The sequence below is a fragment of the Equus asinus genome, chromosome 5 (genome assembly GCF_041296235.1).
Source record: "Equus asinus isolate D_3611 breed Donkey chromosome 5, EquAss-T2T_v2, whole genome shotgun sequence".
Classification (NCBI taxonomy): Eukaryota; Metazoa; Chordata; class Mammalia; order Perissodactyla; family Equidae; genus Equus; species Equus asinus.
Window position 1 is genome coordinate 72,862,533 of NC_091794.1, and position 22,298 is coordinate 72,884,830.

Consider the following 22,298-nt stretch of genomic DNA (forward strand, 5'->3'; position numbering starts at 1 on the left):
GGGTGGAGATCCGGCCCAGGTGAGGTGGGGGTGCCCGCCTTATCTGGAGCCTCATCACCAGGGTCAATATTTGCCAAGGGCCTCAGGGCTAACACATGAACAGGGAGGTAACCAGGCTGGTGCCAGCTGTCAGCTGGAGGCCTCTACAGGGCCTGTGCGCGCCCCAGGCTGAGGGCTTGGAAGTGGGCTGGCTGGTGGACCCTGGCCTGGGGGAGGGCTGCCTGGTGAGTCTTGTCTTGAAGGATTGTGTTGTCTGATTTTGGCCAAATCCTTTATCCTCCCCAGACTTCTGATCCCTCCTTTGGAAAACACGGAAACTGAGCTGGCTGCTCCCTTCCTGCCCTGGGCTGCATTTGTAAATCTGGAGCCTGGTTAGGTCCCTTCTCCCCAGCCTTGACGAGCACCACCCCATTTGGCCCAGAAAAGTGGTTTCCAGGAGAGAAGGCAGGCGTGGAGCAGGACACCTATCAAAGAATCCTGAACTCCCACGTTCATCCCTCTTCCTGGCACACTCACCTCCCTGCCTGCGTCCCCTCTGCAACTCTGGGCTCCTGTGGCCTCTCCAGCTCGCTCTTGTAGCGCTGGCAGCTCTCCCTCGTACTGAACCATTCCTGGCCCCCTGCATGCCCTCCAGGTCCCACTCTTCTTTGAAGCCGCTCAGGTCCATTTGCCCCTGCCCCTGGTCGGTGCCACCCTGGTGGGGTCTGAGCAGAGCAGGGCAAAGCAATTCCACCTTCGCCATAGCCCCTCATTCAGTCACTCAGCTTTCCTGAGGCTTGCTCTGGGCCCAAACGCTGTGTATGAGAGTCAGCGGTGAACAAACCAAGCTTTAAATCTCCACCCCTTTAAAAATTATGAAATATCTTAAACCTTCAGGAAAATACAGCAAATAATGAAATGAACTCCATGCTCTCGCCACCCAGCATTTTCAGATATTAACATTGTGCTCCATTTATTTCATATTCTTCTTTTTAAGAAATAAACCATGGCAGAGACCATTTACAATTTTTATGTAAGTGGAGTCATACAGCATGAATCATCCTCCAGTTTGCTTTCTCGAGCTCAGCTTCAGGTTTCTGACATGTAGCCTTCTTGATCCTTTAGCTCTGGTCCCCACTTGCCCTGATGTGTGATAGACCACCCGATGTAGAGACATCCAGTTATTTCTTTATCCAGCTTTCTTGATGGACACTGAGGTGATTCCCAGTGTCTTGCTATTCAAACAGTGAATATTCTCTACAACTGTCCTTTGCACATGCGTGAGGGTCTTCTAGGTTCCCCGTAGGAGTGGCTCCTGGGTCACAGGATAGGTGCGCTCAATCTTTTCAACTTACTTAGTTTCATTATGAAAGCTGTGCTGCTCCCTAGAAGAAATGATGGAATATATCATCTTAGAAAAAAAATAACAATCACTACCATTTCCTGAGTACTTCTGATTGCACTTTACGTTGTCTCAGTTATTCTTCACAACAACCCTGGGAGGTAGGCACTGTCATTCCCATTTTGTTGACGAGCAAGTTGAGGCTCATAGAGGTTAAAGAATCTCCCCAAGTTTCTCCAGTAAGTAATTGCAGAGCTGCAGCTTGAGTCCAGGGTTGTCTGCTTTCAAAACTCTCAAAGGCCATGTTGCACTAGGCATGCCACGTCGTTCCATGCCACATACTTTATGCAAAGCTAATGAGGACTCAGGAAGCAGAGTCACAATCACATTTGCAATTTAGAAAGGTCACTTTGGAAGCGACAGGTCCCCATGGACAGGTTGCTTCACCCTCTGAACCAAAGTTCCCCCTCATGGTGGAGCAGGGAGTAAAAGCCAGCTCTGACTCCAGTCACCTCCCTGAGTGACTTCCTCGTGCTGCCCTGCACCCGCCTCACCCTGACTGCCCTTAGGGTAGGAGGGACCCTGAGATCCCCCAGCCCCACCCAGCTCTGCCCATCAGGCACTAAGGTGGCAGCTTCCAGACAGACCAAAGCCGGGAGGTGGAAGAGAAGAGGGGAGTGGGGTGGCTCCAGGCCTGACACACCCTCCCACCGTCCAGCTCCCTTCTCACTTGGGTCTCAAGTGCCCCTCCCCCACTATGCCAAAGCTCCTGGCTTGGTCACCAGCCCTGCTCCATGTTCCGTCCAGGAGCTCAATGCTCCTCCATGCCTCAGTTTCCTCAAGGCACAGTGGAGAGGCCACCATCACCACTCGGGAGCTCAGGATTATATTGGTCACGGCCTGGCAAGGTGGCTTGGAGCAGAAATGCCTTGAAGACGTGGGGCCGCCTGCAGAGAAGTGGGGACCTCCGTCACTGCCAGGGGAGGAGAAGGGTTTGGCGAGGTTGCTTTTGCTGAAAGCATTTCTGCCTTTTCTCAGGCTCCTAGGAGGAGACTAGGTTCCTGTCTTCACTTCTTTATCTGTCAAATGCTGATAAGGGCGGCTGCCTCTCAGGGCTGGTGGGAGGACTGACTGAAGCGGAGCAGTCATCGATTTAGATAACGCGAAGTGATAATCTCGTGGTGCTGATGGGGTCACTGTTAATGCTGTTACTAAGTCAAGTAGGGCCAGGGTCCCTGGTCCTTCTGAGCCCCCTGCCAGCCAGGACGCCCCACCTCGTCTTCCACTTAGCAGGCCTTCCCGAGCTTCTGTCTTCCCACCCTGCCTTGTGCCTCCTCCTCACTATGGTGTCGTGCCTCCAGTGCTTTCCTTGCACTCTTTCCCCTTCTTGGACGTCTTTCTCCATCTTGTCCTCAATTCAGCGCCGTCTTTTCTAGAAAGCTTCCTTGAGTGCCCCACTCCCACTTCTGGACCTCTTCACCCCCAGTCATTCCCATGATCTCAGCCCTGATGGCTCTGGCTGTCACTGCCTCTGCCAGCGCTCCTGCTTCTATAGACCTTGAGCTCCTCAACGGCAGGCCCAGGTCTGGGTCAGGTCTGGGTCACCTCTGCGTCCCTAGAACCCAACCCCAGGCCTGGCCCAGAGCGGGAGATTAGTGGGTATTTGTGGGAGGGGAGAGGGAGGAAATCAGCCCCAGGGCCACCCCGAAGCAGCGCCCAGTCTGGTGAGGTCGCCTCAGACCCCTCACTACAGTTAAGCAGAAGAGGTACTGGGGCTGCCAGGGGAGGGAATAAGGCTCTGCGCTGTCTGTCCATCTGTCTGTCTATCTCTCTGTCCATCTTTCTCTCCAGGTAGACCAAGCGGGCAAAACTTCTTCCTTGGTGGTGGTGGGGTGTATGCAGAAATGGCAGGCAGGCTCTTGCCTCTGGAATTGTTTGGCATGGACCTAAGCCAGGATAATGGACAACTCCCTGGGGTGGAGCTGGTGGGCACTGGCTCCGGGAGACACGGGTTAGAAGCCATGCTTGGGTATGTGATCTTGGCGAAGTCACCTCTCCTCTGCCTCAGTTTCCTGTCCTGCAGTGGGGGTGACAGCCCCTCCTCACAGGGCTTTGTGAGGGCTCAAGGAGAGAAAGTGGTTATACTCGCCGGGCGGCAGGTGCTCACTGCCTCTTCATTGATTCATCCAACAGACGTGGGTGCCCTGAGCACCAGTCACTGGGCGAAGCTGGTGGAAAGGCAAACACTGTCCCCACCTCGTGAAGAGAGGGGCAGAGGCTGCTTGCGGTCGGGCCTTTCTGCCATGGGGAGGAACTTGGTCTCTATCCTCAGAGTGATGGGAAGGCAGTGAAGGATTTCAGGTTCTGAAGTGACGTGGTCAGATTTGGGTTAAAAAAGATAAGTTTGGCTATTATGAGAGGGATGGATTAGAGGGAACAACGCTTACAACATTCTCCCTTATAGAAACTACCTGGAGGCTGGATGGCTTACAACAGATATCCTTTAAAACACATTCCTGAGCTCCCACAGAAATAACAAATCCTCTCAAGCCAAGATTAAAGAGGGGGCTGAAATCAGGCTGGAAAACGAGATGAAGCCACAGCAATTGGGAGTGTTTACCAATTCCAGAAACCCCGAACCTCGAGTTTTAACGGCCACTCAAGGGATGAGAAATAAGGTGCTGGGCCTACCCAGTGACAATGAGGGGAGTTGGAACTTAGCCCTCCTACCACCACCACGGGAATCTACAACCTTCAAGGACTGTACCCTTAGTGAATAGGGGCGTCGACCAGGAAAAAATATCTACCCACCCACAGAGGGAAATGACAGTTCTGGTGGGGAAACAAAGGCCCCCTAGAAAATTATAAATATTGGTCTGCCCTCACACAAATTTTGGGTTTGAATGCATACTCCCTTTGTGGTCCCGGAAATACTAAACTAAAAAAGTAACATAAGAGTCTCAGGGTGGTGGTGCCCCAGGGAGCCTGGCTGAAGTAAACGCAGATCCTCTCTGGAGGAATAGATCCTCCTCCTAAGATCCCTTTAGGATCAGTCAAATAGGAGCTCACAGAACGATTACAAAACACAGGAAGAAATGAGTCATTGTGAGCGATAGACGCCAGAAGGAAGACATAGCAGAATGAGTTTCTCTGAGAGTCTAAGAGGCTAGAATTATGAGATTTGGAATATAAATAATTGTTTAAACAATGTGTTAAGAAATCAAAGATGGACTTGAAACAATAAGCAGGGAACAAAATACTGCCCCAAATGACCAAGCAGATTTGAAAAAGAACCAAGTGGAATTTCTGGAAATGAAAAATATAATTACTGAAATAAAAAACTCAGAAGACGTGATAAGTAGTAGATGAGATATACCTAAAGAGAATTAGTGAAATGAAAGATCTAAAGAAATTACTCAGACTCTAACAGAGAAAGCCAAAGAGATGGCAAAGAAGAGAGTTAAGAGACTTAAAATACAGAGTAACGTGGTCTAACAGGGAGAGAAGGAGTAGGAGGGACGAGAGTGACGGGCTCTTCCATCAGACCTGGGTACAGATGCTGGTGGACTGCACCGGAGGGCACTGGGCGTGGAAGTGGGTGGATTTAGAGATGTTCAGGAGGTAGAATTGATAGGGCTTAGAGATGGAGTAGGCCGTGGAGGCCAGGGAGAGGGATGTGTCAAGGATGACTATCAGATTTCTGGCTTGAGAAACTGGGTAGAGGAGTGTCATTTATTAAGCTGGCAAAGTCTAGCGGGGAACAGATTTGGGAGAACGGACAAGTGTTTCAGTTTGTGTGGGAAGATCTGCTGATGGATCACAAAAGAGGAGACATTAGAGATGGGCCTTAAGGTATGTGTAGGAGTTTACCTGGTGGAGAAGGGACTTGAGGAAAAGGAGCTCCTTTCAGTGAGATCATTGAGGCCCTTTTTTGGAACCCACTCTCACTCAAAAGAGACCTCTTGAGAAGAGCCATCCTCAAGACCGTCAGATAGGACTTTTGGAATCTCCTAGTTTCATCTCATTTTTCAAATTTGGAAGCTGAGGCCCAGAAGGGTCAGGGATTTGCTCTCCTAGCCTTAGGCTTTTCATTCATTCATTCAGTCAGTCACTTAACAGCTATGTATCAAAAGCCCACTTTGTAGCGATACTAGATACTGGGGATACTACAGTGAACAGGGCAGATTCCTGCCCTCAGGAAGCTTCTATTTTAGTGGAGGGAGACAGACAATAAATACAAAAATAGGAAAAAAGAAAAAAACACATGTCAGAGGGTGATAAGAGCTGTAAGAAGCATAACGACTGGGAGGGGGTCAGGTATAGTGGAGGTGCCGTTGGGAAGGTGACCCTTGAGCACAAAAGGCCCTGGGCAGCTTTTGTAGGTCTCCTGCCACAATAGCCCATTGTGACAGTGTCTGGGGTTCTAGAGTGCAGGCCTGAGGAGGGCAGGAGAAGGCTAGAGAAGGAGGAAGAAAAGGATTGAAGAGGGACCTAGTGGGCAGGCTGTGCCCCCTAGGGGGGCAGAAAGCCCAATGGGTCAGAAGGGCCACAAAGACTCCCTTTACCCTTGTAGGGGGTAAGATTACTTATCCCTCAGGCTTCCTTGCCCCCCTGTCCTTGGCCCCTCCCCATCCACCAAATCTCAGATGACACCCCCATTCTGTTCTCCTACCTTTAGGAACCTTAGAGGTGGGTGCACATTGTCCTTGTGTCCCAGTACAGAGTGGGCAGCCTGGAGGAGCTTGTGACAGGCATCCGGGGCCCACCAGGGAGGTTGAATGGGCCCTGGGAGGCTCTGTTCTAGCCAAGATGGGGGTTGAGGGCTCCCAAGTCACACCCAGTGTCTCTCCCTTCAGGACTCCTGTGAGCAGCCTCCATGAGGCCCTGGACCAGTGCATGACTGCCCTGGACCTCTTCCTCACCAACCAGTTCTCAGAAGCACTCAGCTACCTCAAGCCCAGGTGAGGCTTCAGCGCAGGTTGGGGGCGGGGCCTGTGTGTGAGCGCCAGCTGTGAGTCCACGTGTGAGCCTAGGGATGGGGGCTGAGTGAACCAGAGAGCTTGTGTGAGAGGACCTCCGTGTAGTGTAAGTGAACGCCTTCGGCCTTCTGGGTCACCATGACCCCTGGGAATCTCATAAAAATGGCTCAGGCTCCCCATTCCACACCCTTGAGCAACCAGGCCCTCCCCAAGGTCACCGTGACTTCCTTCCCCTTAGGTTCACGTGGCCTCTTCCACTTTGCTTTCTTGTTGCCACTGAGTCCACTCGAGGTTTCTCCCCCATCAACTCTAACACAGCCCCTTTTCTGTATTCTTCCCCAAAGCACTAAATGCTTGAGTTGCCTTTATTCAATCCTTTTAGGGTGCTAATGATGGTTAACCATTTCTTCTAGTGTTTACTGCCTTCTTGCTTGCTTTCTTTTTTAAACAGATTTTATTATTATTATCTTTTTAAGATCGGCCCTGAGCTGACATCTGTTGCCAATCTTTTCTTTTTCTTCTTCTTCTCCCCAAAGCCCCCTAGTACCTAGTTGTATATTCTAGTTGTGGGTCCTTCTAGTTCTGCTTTGTGGGACGCCACCTCAACATGGCCTGATGAGCAGTGCTAGGTCCGCGCCCAGGATCTGAACCGGTGAAATCCTGGGCCACCAAAGCGGGGCATGCGAACTTAACCACTCAGCGATGGGACCGGCCTCTGCCTAATTTCTAAATAATATGCTTATACTACTTTTTCTTTATCACTTTTTTCAGTTTTTTAGAAACTGAAGTTAAATTGAGATATATAATTCACATACTATAAAATTCTCTTTTTTACCTTTAAACATCATCTATTGGTAGACAACAATTCAGCTTTCTTTTTTTTTTTAAAGATTTTTTTTTTTTTCTCCTTTTTCTCCCCAAAGCCCCCGGGTACATAGTTGTATATTTCGTTGTGGGTCTTTCTAGCTGTGGCATGTGGGACGCTGCCTCAGCGTGGTCTGATGAGCAGTACCATGTCCGCGCCCAGGATTCGAACCAACGAAACACTGGGCCGCCTGCAGCGGAGCGCGCGAACTTAACCACTCGGCCACAGGGCCAGCCCCAACAATTCAGCTTTCTTGTACCCCTGCCCCACCTCCCTTCCCTCACCCTCCTCTTAACATTATATCATATTTGGCTAAGTCAATAATCAATGTTTCCATTATTATAACTACGTAATTAATGTTCATTGCAAAGACAAGTTGTGCATTGTACAATATTTCCTTTCTAGAGTTAATAATTGTCTTTTTTCATTTCCCTAATTTACTATACATCTGTCCTGAATTCTCTATAAGCTCTCCATCCAATCATGGTGTCATGAGTTTTTCCCTAAATGCTCAGACGTGTCAGGTAAGTGCTCAGTCCCTCCTTTTCCTGGAAACCTGTCCCCTGCAGGACAGACCTGTCTACTGGCCACCTCCCAGCGGTCTGGAACTTCCTGTGCTTCTCTCTTGGTTCCTTGATCTGGCTTTTTCTGTCTCATATCCTCTCTCATTTTACCAGAGCTTGTCCTCTAGAAATTCCCTAAGAAAGAGTAGCATGAATATAATTTCCCCTCTCAGAATTTTGAAGGCATTACACCCTTGTTTTCTAGCATCTACTGTAACTGCGAGGACCTGAATTCTTCTAACTTTGCATGTGATCTTTATTCCCTTTCCAGAAAGGTTTAGGATCTTCTCTTTTATTCCTGCAATTCTGAAATTTCACAGTGAGGTACTGGAATGTAGGTCTTTTTTATTTGTTTGTTTGTTTGTTTTTGAGACTCTATTTCAGTTCTAGGAAATTCTCTCCTATGATTCTTCCATGTTCTGTTTTCCTTTCCTGGGCTCTTTTTTTTTTTAAAGATTTTATTTTTTGTTTTTCTCCCAAAGTTCCCTGGTACATAGTTGTGTATTTTTAGTTGTGGGTCCTTCTAGTTGTGGCACGTGGGACGCCGCTTCAGCATGAGCTAATGAGCGGATAATGCCATATCCGCGCCCAGGATTCGAACCAGTGAAACCCTGGGCCGCTGAAGCAGAGCGTGTGAACTTAACCACTCAGCCATGGGCCCAGCCCCTTTCCTGGGTTTTTTTAAAGTTAGATATTGAACTTCTTGGATCATTCCTCTTTTAAGCTTTTATCTCCCCCATACACTTTTTGCATTTCTTTATCTTTTTTCCCTCTGATTTTGGGGATATTTCTTCAACCTTATCATTAAATCCTTCTATTGACTTTTCTTTTTTTGTGTAATTGTATGATTGATTTCCTAGTATTCCTCATTGTTCTCTGAATGTTCTTTTTTTCCCAAAAACGTCTTATTCCTGGTTTATGAGTGCATTTTGTTCTTTATGTCTCTATCTGGAGTATGGGAGTCCTTAGGACAGGGCCTGGCATGTTAAGCACTCAAGTATTTATTACTAGTAATATCACAGAGTATTATCTCTTTGAAAAATGTTTTATTCTTTTTCTGCATAATCTTGGTGTTCTCCAGGTTCCCTTTTTCTGTTTAATGGGAGGAATCTTCTTTTCATGGGGCCTCCTTCAAATGCCTGATGGTCCCTGACTGTCTGGTCATGTTGAAGAGTGAGCTCACTCATGGCCGACTGGAAAGTCTGGGCCAAGCAGCTTTGTGGTTGATGGGCTTGGCTTTTGGACGATCTGGTTGAGAGCTGGCCCCAGATGTCAGCTTCTCTGGGGAAGAATCCTCTGCTCCTAAGCCTGGACGGAGAACCCCTGGCTGTCTGAATTCTGGGATGGGGGTAGGGTTGAGGGGCCAGGGGTCTAATGATGTCTGCTGCCTACTTGCCTAATCCCCTCTTTTCAGCTCTAGGTTGGCCTCTGCCACACCTGGTTCCCCCACGCCCCAGGGGAAAGCAGATGCTGAGGCGGGGGACTGCTTTCCCCAAGCCCCCAAGCCTGGGCTGTTCAGTTTCTCTAGACTTGACTGACCCACCATTCTCCTGTCTGGGGTCAGTGGCCCAGCTTCTGGAGGGATGGGGTTCCAGGGCGTGATGATCATGAGTCTTACAACAGTCCCTCCAGCAGCAGTCCCCACGCCTCATCCCTACCCTCTGAGGGGATCTGGGCTTGAGGTGGGGCAGGGCCGGGTCTGCAGCAAGTGTGGCCACGTCTGAGGCAGGCTGAGCCCCATCCTGCTCCCTCATTGAACATCCGGGTTCCCCTCCCAGTGTCTTTGGAAGGCTACCTGGCTCCGCTTCCCTCCTGGTCATCACCTGTCCCTAAATGGGCTCTACCTGGCCACCTGCCTCGTCCCCCTTACCCCCCCCTTTCCCCTCTAGCCTCCTTCCCTCTCCCCCAGGCCCTTCCTGGTTGAGAGGCTGCCTCACCCTCCCTCACCTCATGGGGGCGCTCTACCAGGAGTCCTGCAGCTCAGACCCCTGAGAAGAAACGCTTGCTCTGAAGGAGGCAGCGCAGAGAGACCGGTCTCCCCCTGAGGCTGCCTTTTATCTCACACTTAAGGCAGTGAAGCTTCTCTTTGTCTTAACCCCTGCCCCTTCCAGAACAAGAGCTTTCCTTTCTTTTTGAGTTTAAGAGCTTTCCCCTCAAGCAGTAGATTTCATTAGCATACTCCCCACCCCACCTTATGACAACCAAAAAATGTTTCCAGAAATTGCCAAATGTTGGGGGTGGGATGGGCAGTAAAAAAATACCTCCCCTCTCTGTTAAGAACCACTGGTCTAGAGGAAATAATTCTTGCTAAGAAATGGCCTCCCCTCCCCACTCGTAGCCATTGCATCTTCAGAAGTGCTGGGGTCTGCTTTCATTCTTGCTCCTCGCAGTACACACAGTGTCTCATTAATTCTTATCCATAGTTTGCCCCCCCCCCACCCCCCGGGAGTAACCGGGCTTGCCAAGCTCCCCTCCCCCCCCCCAATATTTGCTTTCTAGTTGTCACTTCTTTGAGTAGCTTCTAGTTTATTTTACTTCATGCTATGTCTGTCCATGAGCGCTGTCTCTGGAACATGGTAGCTGCTCCATTTGTTTTCCTTGATCAAAAAATGGTCATGGTTAGTAAGCCGCAGAGCTGGGATTCAAATCCAGGCCCACCCAGCTCTGCCACCCATGCTCTGCCTCCTCGGCGTCTTGGATCTCAGGCAGGCAGAGGAGTTTACCTGGGATGGGAGGCCTCCCCAGGCATGAAGGAGGTAGAACAGTGTGTCGAGGCGGTGGGGGAGGGGGTGGGGTGGATGCAAAGGCCCCTGCTGAGAGTGAGGGGCCAGGCTGGTGTGTGTGGGGGACGACAGGGACTGGGGAGAAGTTTCTGAGCAGCATGATGGGCCTGGCCGAGGTTGGTCGTCCCTGCTCAGTGTGTGCCTGTCTGTGCGGCTGGCGGCTTCCTCCAGCCTTGCTCAGTGGCAGCGTGGAGAAAGTGGACAGTGGCTGGCTCCTTGGCCCAGGGCTCCTAATCGGGGGCAGCAGGAGGTTGGAAGCTCAGCAGTGAATATTTTGACAAGAGCGTGGCTGGTATGAGGAAGTTAAGTTGGGAGGTCAGGAAAGGAGGCCAGGCTGGAGAGGGGGATGGGGCAGAGGGAGTGATCAGGGAGAGAGTGGGAGGGTGGGTGGGAGGGGGAGTGGGATCACCTAAGACTCCAGAAGCAGAGCCATTCCGTGGGACGATGAGGAGGTCATGTTGGGATCCATGGTGGGCACCTGTCGCGGGTTCATTCAGCGACACCTCCTGAGTGTCCTTGTGTGCCTGGCAGTGTGAGGGTGCTGGGGCTGCGGCACTGAGCAAGATGTGGCTGTTCTCAGGGTTCCTTGGAAACTGTGAAACAAGCAATAAGGGTGGTGCAGAGAGTTATGCAGGGACCCCAGCTCCTGGGAAGGGGTGGGTCAGGAAGGCTTTAGGACAAGCCACGTAATTTCCCGGGTGCATTGCATGAGAACATGAGGTCCTTTGTTCAAAAATTAGTAAGGATTTCAAGACTCCAACAGCAGAGCATTAAACCAAGCATGGGGCCTTTTTAGACATGGGGCCCTGTGTAACTGCAGAGATCACACAACCGTGAAGCCAGCTCTGGAAGGCTTCCCAGAGGAAGTGACATTTAAGCTGAGATAGGCTGGATGAGAAGGAGTCAGCCAGATGGACAGGGCATTTCTAGGCAGAGGAGCAGCCTATGCAAAGGCCTGGCAGGGAATGAGGGTCTAGTATATTTCAGGAAGAGAGACACACAGCCTAGCTGGAATGGGGAGAGCTGAGGCAGGTCCCAGAAGGGAGAGGGCAGGGTCAAGGAAGGTGGACTGGGGATATGGGTCCCCTGCAAGGTACTTGGGCTGGAGAGGAGGGCAGTGAGGTGGGGTCTGAGAGGACCGGGAAGTGGGGTGGGCGGTTCCATGCGGATGAAGGAAAGCCTTCCAGCCTAGAGCAGCCTCACCCAGAGAGGTCCTCGGGAACTGAGGCCTTTGGCTGGGACTGGGAGTGGGGGTCCCCAGGAAGGAGAAGGGGGAGTTGGGTCAGAGTCAGGAGGCCCAGATGGTGGGGTCAAGGATGGCTGACAAGTAGCCACTGAGGGCCTGAGCCTTGGCTGCTGGCAGAGGAAGGAAGGGCCGGAGCCCACTGGACTCGGCTGACCTCCAGGCAGCCAAGGAGTCCTTGGTGCCCATACCCTGCTCTTCTACTTCCCTCTCCATCTGGACCGCTGGTCTGGGCCCAGGAAGTGGGCATCAGGTCCCAGAGCTCCGTCTAGCTCAGAGGTGAAGGGAGCTGCCAGGGGTCTGGATGCTGTATGTGCAAACAAGAACTTTGTGGAGTGCAAACTAAACTTGGGGTGTTTGAGGTCTGGGGGTTTGTCGTACCTGTGTGCCCAGAATCCCAGTCCACACCATAGTTGGGGGGCTTCCAGGGGGTGGGGCAGGGAGAGGCCAAGATTCCCAGCTGCAGGTGCCATGTCAGGGCCTTTGCCCTCAAACTAGAAATTCCGCTTTGCCTGCCAGCAGCCTAGGCGGGGCTGTCCCTCTTTCTGGGCCCAGCACTCACTGGGCTCAGCAGGTGGGGCTGGGTAGCTCAGGCAGAGTCTCCGCCTTGGGTCTGGGCTGGGAGGGGAGGAAAGAGGCAGGGGCTTGAGAGCTGGAGAGGCCTGTGGGGAGGGGATTACCTGCGGGGTGGGTCCTGTGCCGCCTGGGAAACCCCTCCTCAAGGAGAAAGTTTTTATCCAGAGCAGTAACCCTTGACCCCGGCAGGACGTGGAGGGACTCACATTTATTGAGCATCGGTGATGTGACCCTGGCTGGGCATCCTACTTAAGCCCCCCACAGTCCTGGGAGAGAAGCGTTATTGTATCCATTTTACAGAGGAGAAACTTGAGACTCAGCGAGGGGACAGGACTCACAGGATCACACAGCTGGTAACTGGCCACGCCGAGATTCTAGCCTGTGTCTGAGGGACTCTGAGTTCCATGGCCTCCTTTCCACAAGCCACTGCCCTCAGATTAAACAGTTCTAGCAAAGACCTGGGAGGTGTCCTGACAGCTACCAGGGCTGGGAGGGGTGGGCCAGCCTTTGGTTTCCTGCAAAAACCTTTGCCTCCCAAGGATAGTATCACCCAGAAGTAAAAAAGCACCTTAATTTACAGGTGTTTTATGAATGAGAAAGGCAGGCACATGGGTAGTGTCATGTGGTTTTACAATAGAACTGTCTATAAACCTTGCTTAGGAACTCTGTCTCCCCTGAAGCTCCTAGCATCAGCCTGGTGCTGAGGAGTTTTTTAAATAATTAACGAGGGAGCGTCGGGAAGGGGGTGGAAAATGCTCCAGCACCTACTGTGTGCCAGCCATTGGGAATCCCAGCCAGTCCTACACAGACAAGGGTAGCTTTACTGTCCCCATTTTGCAGAAGCATAAATCAAGGCCCAGACTCGTGGCTTCCCCAAGTACAGAGAGGGACGGGGGTTGTTCCCATCTCTCCTTGCCTGCTGCACTCTCCGTGTGTTAGATGAAATGCCCCTCCCCTACACACCCTTCAGTTGATGGGTCTGGGGCTGTGGAGGGCAGGGAGGTAGGAGGGGAGGGCTCCCTGAGGCCATCTGACCCAGCCCTGTCCCACTGGCGCTGAGGACAGAGATGAGTCCCACACAAGCTCTGTCCTTGAGGTGCTGACGGTCTGGAGAGAGAGCTGAGCCTCTGCTAGTATAAATACAGCGTGATTTGTGCCTCAGTCGTAGACACGTGCTCCCTGAGAGGGAGCCCTGGATTCCCAGTGGCTTTTGAGGCATTTGAGGGCTTTGACAGATGAGTCAGTGGATGTGGGGTAGGGAAGGGCATTTCAAGCTGAGGGAACAGCACAGGCAAAGGCCCGGAGGAGGGAAAGTGTGGGATTTTCTTGAGGAGAGCATGTGTGGTTCCGTGTGGTTAGAGGTACCGTCTTGAATGTGACCAGATCATTGGGCAGAAGTGGAAGTGCCAAGAGGGCTGGACTGCAGAGGTGGGCAGGGCTTATCGTGTGGAGCCTTGCGGCCGAGCCTCATCTCATAAGCCACTGGAGGGCTTAACCAGAGCAACGTGATCAGATGATGGCATGAGAGAGGCAGGAGGTGGCGAGGCCAGTGAGGTCCAGGGACCAAGGATGGGGCAGGCCCAGGGGGAGGCTAGAGGATAGACGAGCTCCCACAGACGGGACTTAGGCTCAGTCTGTGGGAGGTGGGGCAGAAGGCGAGAGGCAGGCCCTGGGCACAGGGCAGTCCGGCCTCAGACCCACACATTGCTGCTCCCTGTTTGAGTCCTCACAGCAGTCTTGCTGCTGCTGTCTCTCTGGAACAGATGAGACACTGAGGCTCAGATTTGGAAAGTCACTTAGGGCCTCTCAGCAGGAAGGGGACGAACTGGGATCCGAGCAGCAGTGGAAGGGTCAGACCTTGGGCGAGTCCCTTCCCCTCTCTACACCTCTGTCCCCCCGTGCAGGATGGGGGAGGGCATGGCAGGTGACCAGCACAGGCTCAGCTGCCTCTGGAGTCCTAGGAGTTGGCGCTCTCACGTCCCTTCTCTCTGGCAGAACCAAGGAGAGCATGTACCACTCGCTGACGTATGCCACCATCCTGGAAATGCAGGCCATGATGACCTTTGACCCTCAGGACATCCTGCTTGCTGGCAACATGATGAAGGAGGCGCAGTCGCTGTGTCAGAGGTCGGGGCTGTGGGGTGGGCAGTGATGAGGAGTTGTGAGACCCATCCTTCTGTCACCTACGCCTATCCCAGTGCCTGAAATGCCACTATTAGTGCTGCTCCTTTTGGCTAAGAGGACGTGGCCCCAAGTGCCAAGAACTGTTCCTGTCAGGACTGCCTCAGGAGCCTTGTTGTCTGAGCCAGTCAGTGAGCAGCTCCCAGGGGCCAGGCCTGATTGGGAGGAGACGAATTCTGGCTCTGTCACGTAATAACTCTGACCTTGGGCAGGTCCCTCTCTGGACTCAACTTTCCTCATCTGTAAAGTGGGTGTGATGATAGGGTTGTTGTGGGGACTGAATGAAGACACCAGTCACAGGGCCTGGTGCATAACCGGTGTTGGGTGCACATTAACTGCTTGATGCTTAATGAGCAAACGAATAGACCCTCAGTGTTCATGCACAGGTGGAGTTGTCATTCACTGGGCACACTCTCATGCCTGCCCGAGGCCGGGCCCTGTGCTGGGCTCTGGCCACCTGGGGAGTCATCAGACCCCGGCCCCTCCGATGGGGAGATGGGCACAGACAGTGACACCCCAGCCTCATGCAGGGAAGGTCCCAGGTCATAGGGGTCCAGCTGGAGGAATGGGAAAGCTTCCTGGAGGAGGCGATGCTGGAGCTGGGCCCTGAAGGGTGACTAGGAACTGGCCAGAAGAGAGGGAGGAAGGAAGGAAGGGGACTCTAAGCGAGGCAACGGTAGGGGCAGAGGTGTGACAAAGGCTGGATTTGGGGGAGGCAGTTGAGTGGGTGTGAGTCCTTTGGGAGGGGCAGGAGACGCAGTCCGAGCTCGCCTGGGCCACTGGCTCCCCCTCACTGAGTGACTTGAGTCCCCCTTTTCTTTTTCAGGCACCGGAGGAAGTCCTCTGTAACAGACTCCTTCAGCAACCTGGTGCACCGCCCCACTCTGGACCAGTTCACGGAAGGTGTGGCATTCAGGATGTCCTCTCCACCCCAGCGACCCCAGGCAGCCTGGGTCCAGGCCCAGGGAGGGGCAGGAAGGGGCGGTTATCTTCCCAGTCATTGCCAAGCGGGCTGGGCCCTGGCCTAGATGCTGGGACATGGGTGGGTCAGACCTGTGGCCTTTTGAGGAGTGTCGCTCGGGTGAGGGGGGAGCAGGCAAGACTCACTGTCCTGATCACGTTACCTCTCCAGGACCTGGAAGTTGGGGAAAGAAAATGCTGTCACATGTCCTGTGCACTTTGCTCCTCAGGCTGGGGAGGGCTTAGAATTGTGTGTGGGCTTAGGTCCACTGGCTTGATTATCATGGTGGTCTCGTGGTGTGCCCAGAGGGGAATGTGGCTTTAGAGGCTGACACCCTGGGATGAGAGCTGAAGGCAGCAGGAGAGCAGGTCTGCGCTGCCAGAGCCTGGCTGGCATCTTTGTGCCGTGGCCACATGTGGCAGTCCGGGAGGTAGCGGCAGCCAACCATGAGCCATGGGGGGCTCTTCAGTGCAGGGGTGGGTGGCCTTCCCCACCTCCAGAGCCCTTGAGGGTTCCCGCATGAAAGCAGGCATATGATGGTGCCACTCCCTCCATCAAACCTTGCATGGCTCCCTGCTGCCCATAGGACCAAACCTGCAATCCTCCATCAGTGTTCAAGGCCCTTTGCAAACAGATCTCTGCCTCCCCTCATCTCTCCCTGCCACCTAAATCTCTCTCCACCATGTCACCCCCGTTTCAGCCTTCCCTGACTCAGCTGTCCCCAGCATCTGTGTTGTTTGGCTCTCCTGGGTCTTTGTCTAGAAAACTCTTTCTGCCTCATCCTTCCAGTCCTTTCTCAACTCACAGCCCAAACTCAAATGCGCTTTGTTCTAGAAGTCTTCCGATTCCCCAGGCTGTGTTGGTTTTCCTTTCCTGAGTCCCACACCGTGGCTTTGATCAGGATCTTCTTTTTCATCCATTCAACCCAGCACCTTCTCCTTGCCCAGCACTGTGGGGGGTTGGTATACAGCACATACAGTGATGCTTGGAGAACAAGAGAGGCAGGCCCAGGGCCCTGTGCTGACATTCTGGGTGGTGGAGTGGGGGAACCAGGTGGAAGAGTGGGGGGAAACGTAAGCTAACCCGGGACGGTGGTGAGTGCAATGACATTCCCAGAGCTGGGTGAGAAGGGAAGGGGGAAGAGGAGGGGAGGGGGCTGACTCATGTTCCATTTGCCTTTTGGGAGGTGGGCGCGGAGGACTTGGCCCAAGCCTCCTGCTGGGAGTCCCGTGAGGCCACAGGGCTTTGGTCTTCTCCCTGCAGAGGAAATCCACGCGGAGGTGTGCTACGCAGAATGTCTGCTGCAGAGGGCAGCACTGACCTTCCTGCAGGTAGGAACCCTCGACCTGCACAGGCAGCCTGGGGGTTTCAGGAGATCCATCACCATGTCTAAGCCAGAAGAGTCTGTAGCAGCCATGATCAGCCCCCGTGTGGTTCAGCCAAGGACTGGGGCTCAGTCGCCCCAACACTCCTGGCCCTGACCAGGCTCAGGGGCGGAGGGGATGGGCTGTACCCGCTCCACACTGAGCACACGCGTTCCCGTCTACTACCAGGATGCACTCCCCCCTCAGGGCTTCTCTTTCCCACTGAGGGTTGTGTGGGTGACAGGCATTGTCACAAAGCCCGCCGTACACTTGATTCATTCAGAAGGCTGACTTATGGCACCTACGCCGGACCAGGCTTTGTGCATCTATTACCCTGTGTAGTTTTTACATACCTTACACACATAGCTTGTTGGTTTTTACGTGCATTTACGTACATTATGTAATCTTCACCTCACAGGCCTCCTCCCTAGGTGGGAGGAGCCACCTTCCCAGGGTCATGTGGTTGGCCAATGGCAGAGCTGGGATTTGAACCCAGGTCTGGTCAACTTGGAGCCCAAGCTCCTCACCACACAGAGGTAATGATGAGAACCATCACCTCGTGATTTTACCAAAAAGCCCGGGCTGTAATTATAATGTATAATCATGTAAATATGTGTATTGGGGTGAAGAGGCACATATAAATTCTATTCTCAGGGTGCTGTTTATTTATTTATTTTTTTGTTTTGTTTGTTTGTTTGTTTGTTTTTTTTAAAGATTTTATTTTTTTCCTTTTTTTCTCCCCAAAGCCCCCTGGTACATAGTTGTATATTCTTCGTTGTGGGTCCTTCTAGTTGTGGCATGTGGGACACTGCCTCAGCGTGGTTTGATGAGCAGTGCCATGTCCGCGCCCAGGATTCAAACCAACGAAACACTGGGCCACCTGCAGCGGAGCGCACGAACTTAACCACTCGGCCACGGGGCCAGCCCCAGGGTGCTGTTTATTTTTGTTAGCTACTTTTCTATCTTTTTGGATCTCAGGTGATTAGAATTCGATTAATCCAAATTCTTCATTAGGATCACCGTAATAATTGCACCATGATGGCCTTTTGTTCGTTTCCTTTATTGTTATGCATAATAAATGAACAAACGCCCGGGAACTCCACACGCAACCAGAGAACAATTCTCCTCGCCCCCTGGGCTCCTCCACCCTGTGCCTGCCTGCCTTCCCAGGGGACACTGCTGCTGCTAGCGTTTGTTTCTCACTTTCCACCTTATTTTTGAAAAATAGGTTTCTCGGCTTCCTATTCATGTATGAGCAGCATATTGCTATGTTTTCGTTGGCTTCGAGCTTCTTAAGGCCTCAAGCTGTGTGGGACTCGCTTTCTTCCCCCAGCCTTGTGGCTGTGTAATGTGCCCTTCTGTGACTATACCAGTGTAGTCGTCTGTTCTCCTGCTGAGGGGCATCTGGGCTGTTTCTGGTGCTTGGCTGCGATGCACAGTGCTGCTGTGAACATTCTTGAGGGTGACTTCTGCAACCCATGTTCATCCATTTCTCTTGGGTGTGCACCCAGGAGTGGAACCGCTGGGCGGGCTGGAGATATTGGTGCTTTAAATTACAAATGTGGTAAATACCTACTTGTTGTAAAAAAACACAGGCAGGGCTGGCCCGGTGGCACAGCGGTTAAGTTCGTGCATTCTGCTTCTCGGCAGCCCGGGGTTCACCGGTTCGGATCCCGGGTGCGGACATGGCACCACTTGGCAAAAGCCATGCTGTGGTAGGCGTCCCATGTATAAAGTAGAGGAAGATGGGCATGATGTTAGCTCAGGGCCAGGCTTCCTCAGCAAAAAAGAGGACTGGCAGTAGTTAGCTCAGGGCTAATCTTCCTCAAAAAAAAACCCACACAAAAAACAAAAAACACAAACAGCTCAAGCATGAGCATCCTCTTCCTTTCCCACTGTTCCTCCACTGGGGGAGGCACCGTGAATCAGTGGGAGTGTCTGGGAGTGTCTCCTCCAGGCCCTTCTGCAAGCACATGGTATGTGTACATGTGAGGCTGTAGAGGGGGATTATGGTCGAGCCATGGGCGTTTTGGTCTTGTTTGGCAAGCAAGACCCTCATCTCAAGTCCCAGGGGCAGAGAGCCTGGTTTGGCTGACCTCTGACCCCATCCCCGGCAGGGCCCCTCATAGAGCTGGGCCTGGGGAGGGCCAGGCGGGACCAGAGCCTTGTGGGATCCCTCTCAGGCCTGTGGCTACCCCTAGGCCCGGCTCTTAGCATCTCTCCCTCCTGCAGGATGAGAATATGGTGAGCTTCATCAAGGGTGGCATCAAAGTTCGCAACAGCTACCAGACCTACAAGTGAGTGGGGCCAGCCGGGGGGCGCCTGGGGCCACAGCATCCACCACCCTGTGCCCCTCAGGCTGCTCTGTGGGAGGTAGAAAGCACTGGCTAGAGACAGGAAGCCTCGAATGCTGTGTGACCTCAGATTTCTGCACCCTTGGGACCTCAGTTTTCTGGAATATTATTCCCCTGGTTTTCTGGGTGTATCTGTTCATTTGTTTCCCCTGAGTGCTTACTCTGTGCCTGACCCTGAGCTAGGGGAAAATAAGACACAGAATCTGCACAAACAGCTTGGTCTGTGCTGGTGGGGGATGGGGGTGGGAAAGACACAAAAACAGTAATTTTGAGAATAGCCACCGAACTCCTACATATCCCTTAAGGCCCTGTCCAAATTCCACTTTCCCCATGAAGCCTTCCTCGACCCCTCCAGTACACAGGGATAGTGTCCACACACACACCCACTCCCCTACCTGGGAGCTCCCCAAGGGCCAGATCATTTCCGTGCCATCTTAGCAGTGGGCCAGGCATAGCCTGTGTTTATGGATGAAAGAATGAGGACTCAGTCCAGAGTACCTTACCCAACATGGTGCTACAGTCCTTATCTACACTTCCAAAATCAAAAAAGCTGTGAAACCTCATGTTTTTCCCCCAAGTTTGGCATTAAAACTAATTTTCCATTAAAAGTTGACCTGAATTGACTTGAGACTATTTATCATCATCATTTTCCCCATTTCAAGTAACTACTTCCCTGCAGAGACATTGCGAGCTTGATTTCAAGGCATTGCTGGGGTATACCACACCGTGCAGTATATGGGCACCACATTACCTCGTGGGTCTGTGCTGGAATTGTGCCAGGCAAGCAGACAAATGTTCTGGCCCCTCCAGTCTCTCCACCACCTGCCAGAGTAATGTTTCCAGAGCACAAACCTTGTCAGGTCACCCCCTGCCAGTGGGGCTCCTCTTTGTCTTAGGATAAAGTCCCTGGTCATCGCCGAGTCATTTCTGGGAGCTCTCCCTGCCCACCTGGCCACACCTCCAACCCCCTCTGCCTCAGACATTTGGACCTTTCCTCAGTTCTTCAAACATGCCAAGCTCATTCCTGCCTCAGGGCCTTTGGACATGCTGTTTTCTCTGCCAGGAACACTCTTTCTGCACCAGGCTAAGCCCTCCGCATCCCTCAGATTTCAGCTCAAATGTCAGCTCCTCAGAGAAGCCTTCCCTGGACCCAAGACTAGGTCAGGCCCCAGGGTTCTTGTCCTTTGAGGCCCTCCTTACCCTCACAGAACTCAAAGGGGTCCATCCCCTAGAGTGGGAGAGTTGTGAGGACAGCAGCATGGTGGCTTTGCACCCTGCTGTCCCCAGTGCCTGGCACAGAGAGGCCTCAGTCTGTGTTTGCTGATTGAAAGCCCTCTGGATGCTCATGGGCCCGGACGGAGCCTCTCTCCTGCCCTGGGAGGGCTGGAATATGGGCTCTGCGCAGTTGGTGACCAGGAGAAATAGGGTTGGGTTCCAACCAAGAGACCCCAGGAAGGCGGAGGGGGTGTTGGAGTTAGCCCAGTGGTTCTCAGCGAGGGGCATTTTGCCCCCATGAGGCATTTGGCAATGTCTGGAGACGGTTGCCACACCTGGGGGGAGGTTGCTCCTGGCATCTAGTGGGTGGAGGCCAGGGATGCTGCTAAACATCCTGTGATGCGCAGGATAACACTCGCACCTGAACAGTCATCCAACCTAAAATGTCAGCAGTGCCCAGGTTGAGAAACTGTTCTAGACAGAATGCAGAGCATGAGCAAGTCCTAGACGCTGGACAAGGCAGGTGCACTGGGGCTGATATGGCTGAAATTCAGGGCAAGGAACGTGTTATTATGGTGGGAGATGAGGTTATGTTTTCCTTGAGTATCAGCTCTCTGGCTCACCAGAACCGCTATAATTCTACCACCAGTGGGTTCTGAGATCAGCTGGGAGTCAGGGGTAACCTTAGGCCCAGCTGGAAAGGGATCCAGCCCTCACTGTGTGCCTGAGGCAGGACTTTGCCTCCCTCTGTAGGGAGCTGGACAACCTCGTGCAGTCCTCCCAGTACTGCAAGGGAGAGAACCACAGGCACTTTGAAGGAGGGGTGAAGCTCGGTGTGGGAGCCTTCAACCTGGTGAGTGGGAGTGCCCCTCCCCCTGTCCGCAGTGTCTGGGCTCCTGCATGTCCCTGCCCTACCCACGGTCTCTGCTGGGATGCTGTACTGGGCCTTGTGCTGCCCTGGGACCCAGTGATGAAGCAGACGTGTTGCCAGCCTGGGGGGATCACAACCGGGGTGGGGTTGGCGATGGGTGCTGGCGCTGCCTCCGGGATCCCTTCGATGCATTCTTTCCCAGCTCAGGTGGAAAGGTTGAAATCCACCATGGTGGCAGTATCTATAGCACCAGAAATTGACAAACGCAATAAACCAGGGCACGTCCGCCCTGGAGAGCTGGTGGTTAAACATTGACCAGTGGCCAGGAAGGAGACAGGCCTGGAGACAGTGGATGACCACCAGGGAACAGAGCCACTGCCCTGGGGGAGTTGGGGAAGGTTTCATGGAGGGGAGAGTATTTGAGCTGGATCTAGGAGGACCCATGGGTGGGGGAAGTTTGCCAGGGGGGCCAGGGCATTCCAGGCAGAGGGAGCACTGTGGGCCGAGGCGGGGAGGCTCAGAAGAGCTGGGGCTGCTCCTGAATGATTAGACTCCTGGCCCTGGTGGCCAGGGACCTCTCCGGAAGTGTGTGTAGCAGGGAGTGCCTCTCTCCCCTCTAGACAAAGCCTGTTCGAAGAGCAGGCCCTGGGTTGGGGGTCCCTACCCCACTCTGGGTTCCGGTTTCCTCGTTTGTAAAATGGGAACAGTGATCCTGGCCCAGGTGCTGAGAGATACAAGCTGCAAAGTGCGTGGGATGCTTTAGCAGGTCATAGCCCCACAGTCCTGGGGTCAAGAACTATCTCCACCTCTGATAAGCTGGCGGCCTTAGGTGTATCCTGTCACTTATCGGTGCCTCTCTTTCCCCAGCTTTCGAAAGGGGCGGTAATCCCTTCTTTGCAGGACTGTTCTGAGGGTCAGATGCAGTGCCGGAGCCCCTGGGATTCAGTGTACTTTAACAGCCGCTAACGGTTGCGTGTGGGCCCGTATGTGCTTCACGTACGGTCATCTGATCCATCCGCGCA

General features: G+C 52.9%; 1 protein-coding gene across 7 annotated transcripts in view; it reads left to right on the forward strand.

Annotated features, from left to right (window-relative positions):
• The window catches only part of TTC39A (tetratricopeptide repeat domain 39A), a 52,221-nt gene that overhangs the window by 14,195 nt on the left and 15,728 nt on the right, over positions 1 to 22,298 (forward strand). For all 7 annotated transcript variants that reach the window (XR_011503397.1, XM_070509953.1, XM_070509955.1 and 4 more), the window contains exons 2-7: positions 6,178 to 6,282; positions 14,326 to 14,457; positions 15,338 to 15,414; positions 16,736 to 16,803; positions 19,069 to 19,133; positions 21,159 to 21,258. Coding sequence is in view for 6 of the 7 variants with exons in the window: in XM_070509953.1 (XP_070366054.1) it covers positions 6,178 to 6,282; positions 14,326 to 14,457; positions 15,338 to 15,414; positions 16,736 to 16,803; positions 19,069 to 19,133; positions 21,159 to 21,258 (547 nt within the window). In the remaining variant the exon portion in view is untranslated. The remainder of the gene's footprint in view (positions 1 to 6,177; positions 6,283 to 14,325; positions 14,458 to 15,337; positions 15,415 to 16,735; positions 16,804 to 19,068; positions 19,134 to 21,158; positions 21,259 to 22,298) is intronic.